Here is a 13,386-nt window from a genome sequence, read left to right as displayed (position 1 = left end):
CAGCTGGACGGTGAATGTCTCCATAAGCAAAATAAGTTAAAGAGATACATGATCAGACAGTAAACACTCGTATGTTGCTGGTGGTCAGTGATACTGGCTTTAACTGTCAAGGAAGAGTGCTCATACACTAAATTAGAAACCAGCATTTACCTGTGACTAATGTTTGCTGAGTCACATTGAGACAGTCTGCCTCAGGAGGCATTTGTGCTCTGGTCACATGTTCATGTTGACAACAACCTCAACAACCTGCCAGTAGACACACCAGGCAGATGAGATACACGGTCAGCTTTCAACATTGTTTGTTGGATTGCCTGGATGATAGAAGAAAAGGTCATACTTAAGTTTAAGAATGGGTTATAACACGCTAAAATGAAGTTGTTTCGATATTTTAAAGCTAGTACTATACAAGTATTATAGTAGGGTAGTATAGTACTTGGTTATTGTACATGTAGAACTAGTATTATATAATCAGTGTCCTTTATCCGATTTTCCCAGACAGGGTGGGTTTTCCATCCACGGGTCTTCCATTCCTTTTGAATGGAATATCACACTCCTCTAACCTCGAAGTTGTCCACACCCCTCAAAATAATAACACGACACTGCCTTAGCTATCTGATTATTCTGTGACAGGAAAGGGAAACTGCAATTTAATATCAAGAAGATGCTAAGACTGTTTTCTTTGACTTGTTCTGTATGATGAGATGTCACGTCCCCCGGCCAAGGACGACAAGATTTAAGGCTTATTTTCAGCCAGTCTTCTACATCGACGCCCATTTCCTAACAACACTGACTGATTATGGCAAAAATCTCTTTACATCAGAGGGTAGATGGGTGGTTACATTTCCATAAGAGACACATCAAGCCAAAAACACAGAGGCTTCCAACTGACATTCTTTAGCTTATCTGTGACAGATTTTAACCACAGAGGAGCTTAAAACTGCACCAGAAAGACATACAGCTTTTCATCGCTTATCACAAAGAGAGCAATCAACCTGTTGAAAAAGACTCATATCAACATATTAACAATACTTGGCTAATTACATATATATATGAGCTGACTGTTATGTTGGGAGAAGAAGGTGATGGTGGTGGTATGTCAGCTTGACGAGAAGGGAGCCAAGCAAGCGACCACTGTTTGAGATGGTGTTTCAAAATATCTAAGCATGAAACCAAGGAATATTTATAAGAAGACTTAGGGACATTTAAAATATGGATATTTTTGATAAGACGTCTGGATTCATTTATTTTTTTTGTGCCTAAATCTAACCAGACCATAAGCACACAAAGAAATGGAAAGGTTCAACATAAACATTAGATTTAACATTTAACATTGAGATTTAGATTTACAATTTAACAGGTTCAACACTGACATTGCATTTAATATATTTTGTAAATGTGTTGGAGCAAAATGCTGTTTTTCATTTCAGTGAGCTACACTTTACATTGGTGACCCATATGACCGTGGTCTGCAGAAACCACATTGCCAAAATTTAACATAAAGTATAAAGAAACTTTATATTAAAGAACTTCACATTGTCTTAGTCAGAATTAATAGTGATAGTGATAGTAATGAAGTTATAGCTTTAGGAAAGGAAGTGCAGCTGTTGCACCACGTTACTTATTTTTCCACCCTCCACCTCCATCTGGCAGCTGAGGGAAACCAGCAAAGAATAGAGCTGCCGCAATTAATGTTGAATTTGCCTTCCAACAGCCCACTCTGTATGTTGGAAGACTGACCCTCCACAGCTTCTCATCCTCCAACACTGCCGAGTGGGTGAGAAGCATCCCAGTTTATTCTCAGTGCTCCTTCAATCACACAACGATCTCTCAGAGGATACAGCGCCCTTCAAGCAATAAATTATACATTCATTTGGCGCTCAGATAGGTTCCTGGAAGTCAAATGCATGAAAGGATAGAGCTGTCTATTCTGTTAAATGTCACTGTAATGGGATGTGTTACCAAGATAACATTTAAATATCTCATCCACCCACTCTTCAGCTCTATGGACGACAGGTCATAACGGTAATTGAATAAAACCAGATCAGGATAAGATTGTTCTTGGATAGATGTACCACCAACACATAAACACAATGACATTCTACTTATATTTCTATATTTTACAGGAATTTTAAGCATTTCCCATCAGTGGGAGCTTATGTGAATAAAGTGAAAACAACAGCGATAATATAGCAGCAATTATTAACTTATTAATTATGTATAAAAAACTTTCTTTGCTTTTAAATCAACAACAAAAAAAATCAGCTGATACAGAAAGTGTGGTGGAGCAGAAGCCCACACAGAGTTTTGTCCAATTTGACAAAAGCTACTGTAACTTAAGTTTGTGTGTTTGTGTGTGTGTGTCTTTGTGAGCGTGCTTATGTGCATGTGATCTCTTTTCCAGTGTTCAAGGTCACAGGGCAGTGAAATCAAGCAGGACTGCCAAGTCTTTTCTGTACATATGCAAAGACGTGCCTGATGGATTGCATAAGAGTGAAAGAGGAAACCTCTGACCCCAACCAGATACCATCCCACCAAATCACAGCCATAAATTACACTCCATTCCTCCGTGTTTATCAAACAGCTCGCTCCCTCTTTCCCTCCCCGCTGCACTTATTTGCTATAACTCAACAACAAACGTATTCAGTGGACATGTTTGGTAAGATTATCCCTGTACTTTGTGTCTGAAGGGAAAAAGAAAACGTTTGGCTTTGTGAGATATATCTTTTATTGTGGTAATCAACAGGGTAATTCTTTTATTTGTCAATTTATAAATTGTTGTCTCACACAACAAACTAAAACCCATTTAGGAGAAAACAGTGTGCAACTCAGAGAGAAGATTGCTTCAAATGCATTTAGTGGAAGACAGGAAGAGGTCGGTAGACATTATTTCAGTCCATCAAGCAAAGAGAGTGTTTCCAGTTTCTTGCTTTGCTTAGAAAAGTTGTGATATTAACACTGATACTTAATGTCTATTCAGACAGAAAAATCATGAAACCAAAAAAATAAATACATTTATTTACAGCCTGACTACTGTACAAATAAGGAGTTCTTCCCTCTTCCCCTTCATGCAGGAAGTCGTTGTCCGTGCTCTTGGCACAACTGGCGGTGGAGCCACCGTTTCTAGAGCAACCCTATTATGATATTTTCAGCCCCACTCAGCAAGATATAAATACAAATATGTTGAGATTTGCTGAAATGGCAGTCAGGTGTATAAGTTAACCCACATGGAGCTTTTAGTTTGAGAAATGTGGTGGAAAAAGTAATTCATCTCACCTGGGAGAAGGGAAACTGTGCTACACAGTCTGACCCAATATCTTTATTACCTGTCCTATTAATAATGAAAGGGAAAAAAAGAGTAATGCCACTGGCCAAGAACAAAGAAAAAACAACATAAACTGTTGACATCAGTGGATTCAAAAGTAGAACCAAAATAATACATATAGTGAATGTATCAAAGGTTCAATTTTATGAAGCAAGTTAATTGTTATTTGTAGGCATGTGTGTGATCTACAACTTGATCAGGCCAGAATGAAACTAGAACGCTCTTCCCTCAAAATCTCTTGGTATGATTAGGCAAACGTGTCTTGATTTCCTGCTGGACTGCAGTTTTTCACATTAATATACTTTAACAACATATGGCTACAGTATGGCTTGATTTCTCTACAATTGTTTATTATTGTGACATAATCCTCAAACTCATTTCAGACTTCTTCAAATGTATTTTTCACTGTCCGTCGCACGGTTTGATTTTTAAATTGTTAGATAAAATATCACTACATCAAGATGACACTAGTGACTCTAAATGTGAGTTGGAGCTTGTTAAAACATCCTAATTTTACTGTCAGAAGTTTTGCACGAGTGATTACAGAACGTGTGAATGTAAGAAGTTATTAATATGTTGGCTTTTACATCCACATCCAGGCAGAGATATTCTCAGTACTGTACTTCGTGTTGTGTGCCAGGGTTTCTCTTCGGTAAATATTGTTTTTGAGATTTACCGTTTTAACTTGTCACTTGCATGTGACAGGGTATCATTTCAGATCACCTCAGTTAGATTCCTTTATTGCGTGCAGGGGCCTTCAAAAATTGTCGAGTCTTTGATAACCAATATGTGAACAGTTACAGCTAGATTCTCCCGGTTACAGACCGGGCTAAACTTTGAGGTGTGTTATTTTTCTTTGGTTATTTTCTAATTTTGTACTTTGTAGATTCACACAGGTCAGGATAACCTGCAGCAGCACATTTATAGAAAGAAAATGAATCATTGGCTAAACCCTATGCCCTTCCAGCAATTTTGCAGCAATATCACAGTTGGCACATGAAGCTTTGGATTTCTTCAAATGTTCTACATTTAATAACTGTGGAGGGTGCCAGTGTTTTTTTAGCCTCTCCAAAACTAAAAATACAAGAGCAAGTGTATAAGAAAAGGATTAAACGGTGTGTTTGTTGGCTCTAAAGTAAGCTGCAAACATGCCTGTTAGCTAGTTTTACCTACAGGGACATAACCCAGTGTTACCTCCAAGCCCAGCAGCATTTCAGACTACAATATTCTGTGTCGGGTCACAAGTTACGTCATTGCTTAAGAGCCTTGTTCACAACTAGCACATCCATTGTATAGTATTTCCCTCACTGTCTGGAAACTGGTCCTGGATGCTACCATATGAGAGTGTAGACTAATATATTAGGCTCTGTCATTTGATCTGGTTTGATTTTACAATCTGGCAACAACATTTTTGAGATGGCGTTGTTGGTTCTAAACCTAAAAGGAATTTGGAAATAAGAAAAATATAAATCTGTTTTATTTTTAGTAGCCTGGACCTAAGATATACAAAACAATCTAAGATAATCTATGTCTTCTGCAGCACGAGAACAACGCTGTATCTTTTTCTTTCCAGGTTTTCTATCATTGACTGATGAGGACCCTTAGGGGTAGGGCTGTTAGCTTTAGCCTAAGTTGTTTTAGTTGGATATAATGATGTTACAGCAACTGTAAGTAGTAGCTAGTAAGCGTAGCTGATCAAGTCTGGCAGTGACAGCTGATGTGTCTGCTGAAAGAGTGACGGTTGTCTCGAAGAAATTATAAACCTGCTTTTGTCTAGGTCACAACTGAGTAAAATCAAGGACCCAATGCTTTGATTTTCCGGTCCAAAATCTGACATTATCACTGTAAAGTGCATATGTGCCATGGGAGAACAGAGAGTTTGGTAGGCGTAGCGTAACAGTAATCAAGGGTAGTGAAGCACACAGTTATTCCCTCACTCTTAACCACACTTGCAAAGTTCTGATCCAATTTTTCCCAGATTCACAGAAAATCTGCAAAACAACATGCAAAGTAATCTGCATTTCCATCCATTACCACTACGCTAATAATGAATTTAAGTGCCTAAAGATGAATAGTTTGCACAAATTCCCCAGTCAGGTGTTATTAAACCACACCAGAATTAGAGGGTAGACTGAAGGGATGTAAATAAGAGTGATATAGAAGACATGATAGCATGGCATATAGGTGAGCGTTATAGTCTCCTCATCGCTCCACACAAGCGTATCTTCGATGAAATGGAAGCTTCTGTGGACTCATGTGGGCCTGTGTACATCATGATCATGAAGTCATGCATTTTGCTTTAATTGATACAACTTTTCCACCTCAGCCAAGGGCAAAACTTTTTTTTGTTTGTTTAAAATTTTTGCCATTTCCATTCAGCTGACTTCATGCACAAATTTGGAATATGCATAAAAACACGTAAATGGTAAAGCACCAACAATATTGTTGCTGGTAAACTGGTGAGAAAGAAACTGCATACTTAACATGGTCTCAGGTCTCACACTTGCTTATATGTTAAGACAGAGACTGATTAGTTTTCCCTGTTAGTATGCATAAATTAAATATTATATTTATTTCCCTTTTCCTGATGGATATGTTTATAACTCTACCTTGTCATGGGTCTCCCACAGTTCCATGCAGTCCATACTATGTATGATTTTCTGTGTTATGTAACTAATCAAACTAAAGTCATCGACTTACATTGTATGATGTAAAATATTGAGTCATATCATTCACATAAGTTATACCATCAAGATGAAAATCCACTGTTGAACTACACCTCTGTTTATACCAAATTAGTCTGGAGAAATATCTCCAAGTTTTAGTTTTCTGAACATAATCTGCAAAGTGTCAATCCCACTCCACACTCAGTTGTACATTGTATATTAGAGGTCTGTGAACAGCACCTGCAGATAGTCTCATCAAAACTATGAAACATCTCTCAAAATATTCATACAAAACTATGCTAATGTCATGCACTTTATTACTAGGATCATCTGCAAATTGAAATATGACAGTTTTGTTTGCATTTGATAAAGCTCAATAACCATTTTATGGAAGCAGCAAAAGTTAGTAAGAAATGTGATGACTCCATTCATGCTTTTATGACAGAGATCAGAAGTGTTTCTCCAGCTGCAGCAGAAATGTCTCCAGTGGTATCCTCATGTCAGTAGAATGACAGTCATAGGGCTCTTCGTGTGACGCTTGCAAAACCGACAAAACAAGCAACAGCCAAAGGTTACATCACTGATTCCCTACAGGAGGACTTTTGATCACGTCCAGGAGTGGCCTGCTGATTAACTAGCTCCGATGAACACTTCCTGTCGTTCTCCTCATTTCCCTCTTCATCCTCCTCATCCCTGCTGATGAAGGCCAGCTCGTTCTCATAGCAGAAGGAGTTGGCGCCAGATGTTGGGAATTTTCTCTCCTCCATGTCCTTAGCGCTGCATCTGGGGGTGGATGGTACTTCGAATGTTTTGTGAAAGTAGGCATAATCTATCCTGTATTGGCTCTTCTCCTCAAAGATGAGAGGCTCAAAGCGGTGACCCCACAGGATCTCCGAGGGCAGGTAGGAGCTGCGTGCTTGCGTTGTCATGGCTGTGGCTTCTACCAGCCCTTCAAGGATAATTACTATCTCAAAGTCAGATGTCTCAAGGTCTTGCTTACTGATCCCAAACAGTGGGCTTTCTTCATCAATTTCATGTATGACAGTGAGGGGTGCAACCAGAAACAGGCGGTCTGTGCCTTTGTCATAGCCTACGTTCATGTCAAGCTGATCCAGCGGGATATATTCACCTTCCTCAGTGTAACGGGGCTTGACGAGCTGGGCTCGCACATGAGCCTCCACAATGTGGCTTTTCCTTAGATTGGCAACCCTGAACATGAGGCACAGCTTACCATCGCGCAAAGCAATGACTGCGTTGTGGCTGAATAGTAGAGTCTCTGCACGCTTTTTGGGCCGCGCCATCTTGGCCATGATGGCACCAATCATGAAGGCATCGATGATACAGCCCATGATGGACTGGAAGACCACCATGAAGACTGCAGCCGGACATTCCTCTGTCACATAACGAGCTCCATACCCAATGGTTGTCTGGGTCTCAATAGAGAACAAGAAAGCTGCCACAAAGGTGTTGACCTGCGTGACACAAGGAATAAAACTGTCGTCATCTGCAGGATGGTCCAAGTCACCATGTAGGAGGCCGATGACCCAGAAGGCCAGGCCGAATGTTAGCCAGGACACCACAAACACCAGGCTGAATAGCAGAAACATGTATCGCCAGCGGATGTCCACACAAGTTGTGAAAATGTCAGAGATGTACCGCTGTGACTTCTCATCCATGTTTGAGAAATGGATGTTGCATTGGCCAGCCTTGCTGACAAACCGGCTGTGGTATTTGCGCCTCGTGTGAATCTTGCCATTGCCGAAGCTGCCCACAGCCGGCATGGTACTTAGTCTCAGGCTTTCTTCTTCACCGGACACAAAGCTGTGGTGGTGGGCCCTTCCCACACTCATGCCTCAGTGGGGCACAGCCACGTGACTTCACACTATCAGCCCGGTTCATACAAAACTGACCAGGAAGTGCACAGCTCTGTCCAAAACTGACTCAATGACAACTGGAATTGAAAGGTGAATCACAGGAGAAGTTTCCTGTAAAGTAAGGACAGGTAAAATATTAGTACAATTTCAATTATCTGCCCAATATCATTATTGTAAAGTGGAATATCACCTGAAAAGTGGAATATGAAATCATGAATGAATGCCTTTTTTAAAAAAAAACAAATAATTAAGACAGCCGTGCAGTGATGGGATGTATTTATTTGAACCTTTGCAATATTTGGTATTAATGTTGTTTGCATCTGGCCATAGCAGAGGCATTGTCCATTGTTCACACTGGACAAAAGTAATGACTATGATGTATACTTCAGCACTTCATTGACTATAGCTATGTTTTTGCTACTACTATTCCTTTAAGTACAGACATCTGTTGCTAATGAGTTCTTAAAAATATCTAGTCTTCTCTCAGGAGTCACTCACTGTCAACTCTCATAGTTGTAGGACCTGGTGTGTGATAAAGCATGTTGTATTTTCACTTAATCATTTCATCTGTTGATTGATATAAAGATTTGTTGTTTGTTTTTCCTACATGATGGAAATAATTTACATTAATCTGTGTTCTGAAGCAGTTTTTATGTTGAGTGAATCCAACATTGAAGTGATAATGTGATTTTCAAACTGCCTTCTACATCAAAAGCTTGGTTTCAGGATAAGATATTTAATCTTACTTTACACAATACTAGTTAACCTGCTACATGTCCTTTGTTGTATATCCTGTCATAGCCTGCATTTTATTTTCTGTCTTTCGTCTTTCACCCATGCTGTGTTGGAAATGCTCTGGTATATACAATACATGTTTCTCCTGATCAACAAAGTACAGAAATAGCCAGCTAATCCAATGCCCTGCCATTTTATATGACGTATCTTCTGTTTCCTCCAGCTGGCACAGCTATTAGAGTCACTGGAGTACTGTGATGAGGCTGTGTGATTCCCCTGTGTGACTGAACTGGAAAATAATATGGGCTGAAAAACACGGTGCTTAAAGCGTGTATCATAGGGGAGACAGCCTCAGATACAAATAGTTTGATGGTAGGAATCGATGGGATCACCACAGGCACATTAACGGAAATAAATATTTTACAAAAAGGGGAAATTTATCCTATTTATCCATTGGGCCCCAACTGCAGCCTTCAGCACATGCAGCTTGTTCTGTGTTTATGGTAGAAATAAAAGTTACTGCAAAGTAGAATTTTATATAAAAATATATCTTACCCTCATCCCTACATACGTGTATGTTTATTGTTGTACTAAATGTACTACATTTTTCCGTATAAAATTAAAACATTTCCAAATGATGAACTGTAGTGAAGATTTGGAGCTGAGCCAGCCTCCATGTCCTGGCCTCCAATAAATTCAATAAAAATCTCTCCAAACATCCTGTTTCACACAGAAACACATTACACAAAGGAAGACAACTGTGATGTCATTATTAGAAACAGGTTTATAATGCTACTGCCTGAATATTTTGGAGTCAGGCTGTTTATTGATGTTATAGGCCTTGTACCTCATCTTCTATAGTAACTTTACTCTGTGATAAACAAGAGCCTACAGACAAACTAGCAGCTCTTTGAGGCAGTAGGTAGGCACAGCCATGCTTCGTGCTAAATGCTAATCTTAACATGCTAACATGGTAAGAATGACAATGCTAATAGGTTTAGCAGGTATAATATTTACCTTATTCACCACTTTAGCATTTAAGCATGCTAACATTTGACACTAAACATAAAGTAAAGCTGATATAATTAGTTTTGCAGATAATAAAAAGTAGTGGACAACTAGATGTCTTGATCCAATGACACTAGATGAAAAGTTAACGGTGCAATATTTACAGATTTTAGTTTAAAACAGGAAAAAAAGACTTACATTTTGAAAGAACGTGCTGAAATTTGATATTATGTCATAGACCTGTGTGTATAGTGTTGCAGAAGTGTCTACTGAAGTTAGCATGCTAACCAGCTAGCCCCAGTGTGTTGATGTTGATTTAATAGTATGCCTAGCATGGCTGAAAGTCTAGCATTAGACAAGGTTCAAGTTTACTTCCTGAATGTTATGAACATAGTGACAGTCTTGTCAGCTGTTAAGAGAGATGTTGATTTCTTGATGTTCACCTGTTCTGATTCTTCAAAGTACTGTTTTACTATTATAGGTTTAATTTACGGACACTAATCACAGTTTCCTGTAATGGAACCATCACACTGCAGACTCGAGGGGCCAAGAGGAAAGCCCTTTAGCTACAGGTCAGCACAAGGTGACATGACGGCCAGAAAACTGACATGTTAGATGTTGACTTTGAGATAATAACTGATTTTGAGTATAGTGTTTGTCTTATGGGATATCTGCGAACTTTAGGTAACCACAAGACTAGGTACACCCAGAGCTCAGATTGTTTATAGTTGTTTTTTTTTTTTCTTTCCAGAGACAAGTTGCACTCAAACACCAAATATTATACCTCAGTGATTTAAGAATGTTATAGAGCAACTTTCATCTTTAATAAAACTTCCAAATGGGGTCATGAAGGCAGCTGTGCAGGTGTCCCCACCAGGGATACTCTACAGCTATGGGGAGACATTAATACCTTGTGACAGAACAGGTGTGTTACAAGTAGGTAATCAATTCAATACACATTTTCAGATGTTTCAAACCCCCAGCCTAAATTTAAAGAGAAAAGACTGATGGAGGAATGGCAATAACAACAAATTGTATATTTTCTTGCCTGTGATTGAGTGTGTCTCATGCAGCATTTTCTCAATGCTCTAGTTGCTAGGAAGCAGGATGTTGAGTGTCCAAAGGATATTAATATCTAATATTTGGTGCGACTGCTCCTCAGCTCTCACTAGAGCAGCACTCTTCCTGCTGGGCTGTGATCTCAGAGCCGGAGCAGAGATTAGTCTCTTTCTCTGCTGACATTTCTCACAACTGCAACTGTTCTCACAGAAAATATATGTGAATATAGCAATGAGAGATAGTCGACAAGTTAGGAAATCTGTATAAGGGTGCTGGCTACAGTATCATAGCCTATTTATATCTTTTCTGTGTGAAATCACAAGCAGCTTACCTTGTTTGCAAGTGTTCCCAATAAATGTTGATTTCCAACTTTCCTTCTCTTCAAGATCTCCCAGTCATTTAGCCAAACTACTGCATATTTCTCCTCAGTCTTCCTTCAACTCTTCTCTTCGGTTACGGGTAGAACCACTCTATCCTCCCGAGGCAGAAAACTAAATGGCCACAGAGTACCATCGTCTCTGCCTCCTAGTTTTAACGCATATCTTTCTCCACTCAATGAAGAGAGCATCACAGTCACTCCTACTGTCAAGTCCTCCAAAGTTACTGCTCGATTGATATCCAGTGGGTCAGAAACAGACAAGAAATTAGAAAATGACTTTAGTCATAATTTTGAACCTTAAAATAGCCACTTGATCGCAGTCAAATTAAATATCTGTAGGGATCACATGGCCTGTAGGGTCCAATCCAATCAAAAAATCAATTCCTCACAGCTTATTTTAGAGGCATGGGCAGTCGACAGTCTCACACTTTCTTGGTATATCTGCTATCTGATCTTGTTCTGCTGCAGAACCCACTCTGTATCCCACATCCAGTGAACTATTGCTCACTGCTCAGCTCTCGTCCTCCCCCTCCCTTTCACGGTGTCACTGTAGATACTTGGCATTTGGAGACAACGTGCTCTTCCCCTACCAAGTGTTGCACCAGTGCCGGTGAGCAACGCTCAGAGTTGGAAGAACCAACTACTATCAGGACTGAGCTCAACAACTATGTTAAACTGATATTTCAGAGTTTAATTAGGATAAATTACTTTTCCTAGAAAACATTTCTAGACTCACCTCTGTCACATTGGGTGTATTATTGGTCCGTGTATAAAATCTACCCATTACATAGGCATCTATGAAAATAATAATTACAGGTAATTCAATCTTCTAATTCACTACCATACTTTCTAATGCTGAAACCAAACAGATCACAGAGTGGGTGGTGTGGTCTCTATTTTGACTCATTCAGAAAGCAAGGCAGCTCCTATTGAGCATGTTGGACTTTGAAAAAGCACATGTAGGCTGTTTCGTGCTGAACATCACGCATTTGTCTTATGTGTTTGTGCATGCCTGGATGAAGAAGGAAATCACTCAATGTCTGTGTATGGCAGGGCCAATAAGTAATTGTTCAACTCATTATGCCAGAGGCTCTGTGAGTGTGTGTTTAGGCACAGCGGTGCTTCAAGCTAAAAGTTAATGTAGCATGTTAACTTGCTGGCAATGCTAAACAAGTAAAGTGTTCACTAAACTCAAAAGCACAGCTAAGGCTCATTGGGATTGTTTTGTATTTGGTCATAAACCAAAGTACTGGATGAACTAAAATTTTAACTTAATTATGACACAAATGTCAGGAACATTGAAGTCATTAGGATGCATCATCTGGGAACCATGATATGTGTACCAGATTTTGTGCCGGTCCATCTAGGTACATGTTTATGTTTTCCACAGAGCAAGTGAAAATGTTGACCTGCTGGTGATGCTAGAGAAAAGGTCAGGGGATGATCCAAAGTTATTAGGGTTCATCTTCTGGACACCACGAATATGTCTGTTCAACAATTTCATGGCAATCTATCCACAAGTTGTCGAATTATTTCAGTCAAAAAAACAAACAAAAAAATGGCAAACTTATGGTGGAGTTTGAGGAAAAGTCAATGGATAACAAAAATATCAGTAGTATTTATCCTTGAGGGACCATGAATGTCTGTACAAAGTTTCATGGCAATCCATCCAATCATTTTTGGGATATTTATACTATACTATACTCTGGACTGAAGCATAGGACGGAAGAACATTCATTGTCACTAATTAGCCTACTTCGATTAGATTAGATTAAAATACATGCTTTGTGCTTTGGCCGAGCTTCAACACATCTCATGTTGGTTTTTAACAACCCACTGCCACACCGCTCTGTGTTTTTAAATCTATTGTGAGTTTATACGGACAGAAACGGGATCAGTAGTTCCAGAACTGGCCTGACCCAGATTCACAAGAGGCCATCACAGAGCAGAGAGATGGTTGAAAGGTGTGCGTGTGTGTCACTGGAATATAACGGCCTCCAAGGAAGCTAAGCCAAGGTTGTCCGAGTATCAGTTTTCTGATTATAATAGGAAAAAATACTTGACCTTTATGAGTGTTGGATCTGTGTTCACTAAAGCAGTAAGACTAGTATATCTTCATTTCACGAGACAACACATTATCCGAACTAATGCATGTATGACATGACATTTTAAAGCATGTTAATGTACAGATTTATAAAAAAAACATACACATTATACAAATTTCAGATATCATAAAGATGTAAACACTTGTGAGAACTTGACCAGATTCTGTTTTAAAAGAAGAGACATCACCTGAATCATATACGGCTAGATGGTGATAATGGTAAGGAATGACTTTTTTCC

General features: G+C 39.2%; 1 protein-coding gene across 1 annotated transcript; it reads right to left on the bottom strand.

The window, feature by feature from the left end:
- Positions 1 to 2,075: 2,075 nt before the first annotated feature.
- On the bottom strand, positions 2,076 to 11,529 carry kcnj12b (potassium inwardly rectifying channel subfamily J member 12b). Its single transcript, XM_084372627.1, has 2 exons — positions 10,996 to 11,529; positions 2,076 to 7,973 (listed from the first exon to the last, which is right to left on the bottom strand). The coding sequence occupies exon 2, from the start codon at positions 7,836 to 7,838 to the stop codon at positions 6,561 to 6,563; it is 1,278 nt and encodes a 425-aa protein (XP_084228753.1). The 5' UTR covers positions 7,839 to 7,973; positions 10,996 to 11,529; the 3' UTR covers positions 2,076 to 6,560.
- Between the last annotated feature and the right edge of the window lie 1,857 nt (positions 11,530 to 13,386).

This window comes from Pagrus pagrus (assembly GCF_965226575.1).
Source record: "Pagrus pagrus genome assembly, chromosome: 13".
Classification (NCBI taxonomy): Eukaryota; Metazoa; Chordata; class Actinopteri; order Spariformes; family Sparidae; genus Pagrus; species Pagrus pagrus.
This window is presented reverse-complemented; position numbering and strand designations above follow the sequence as displayed.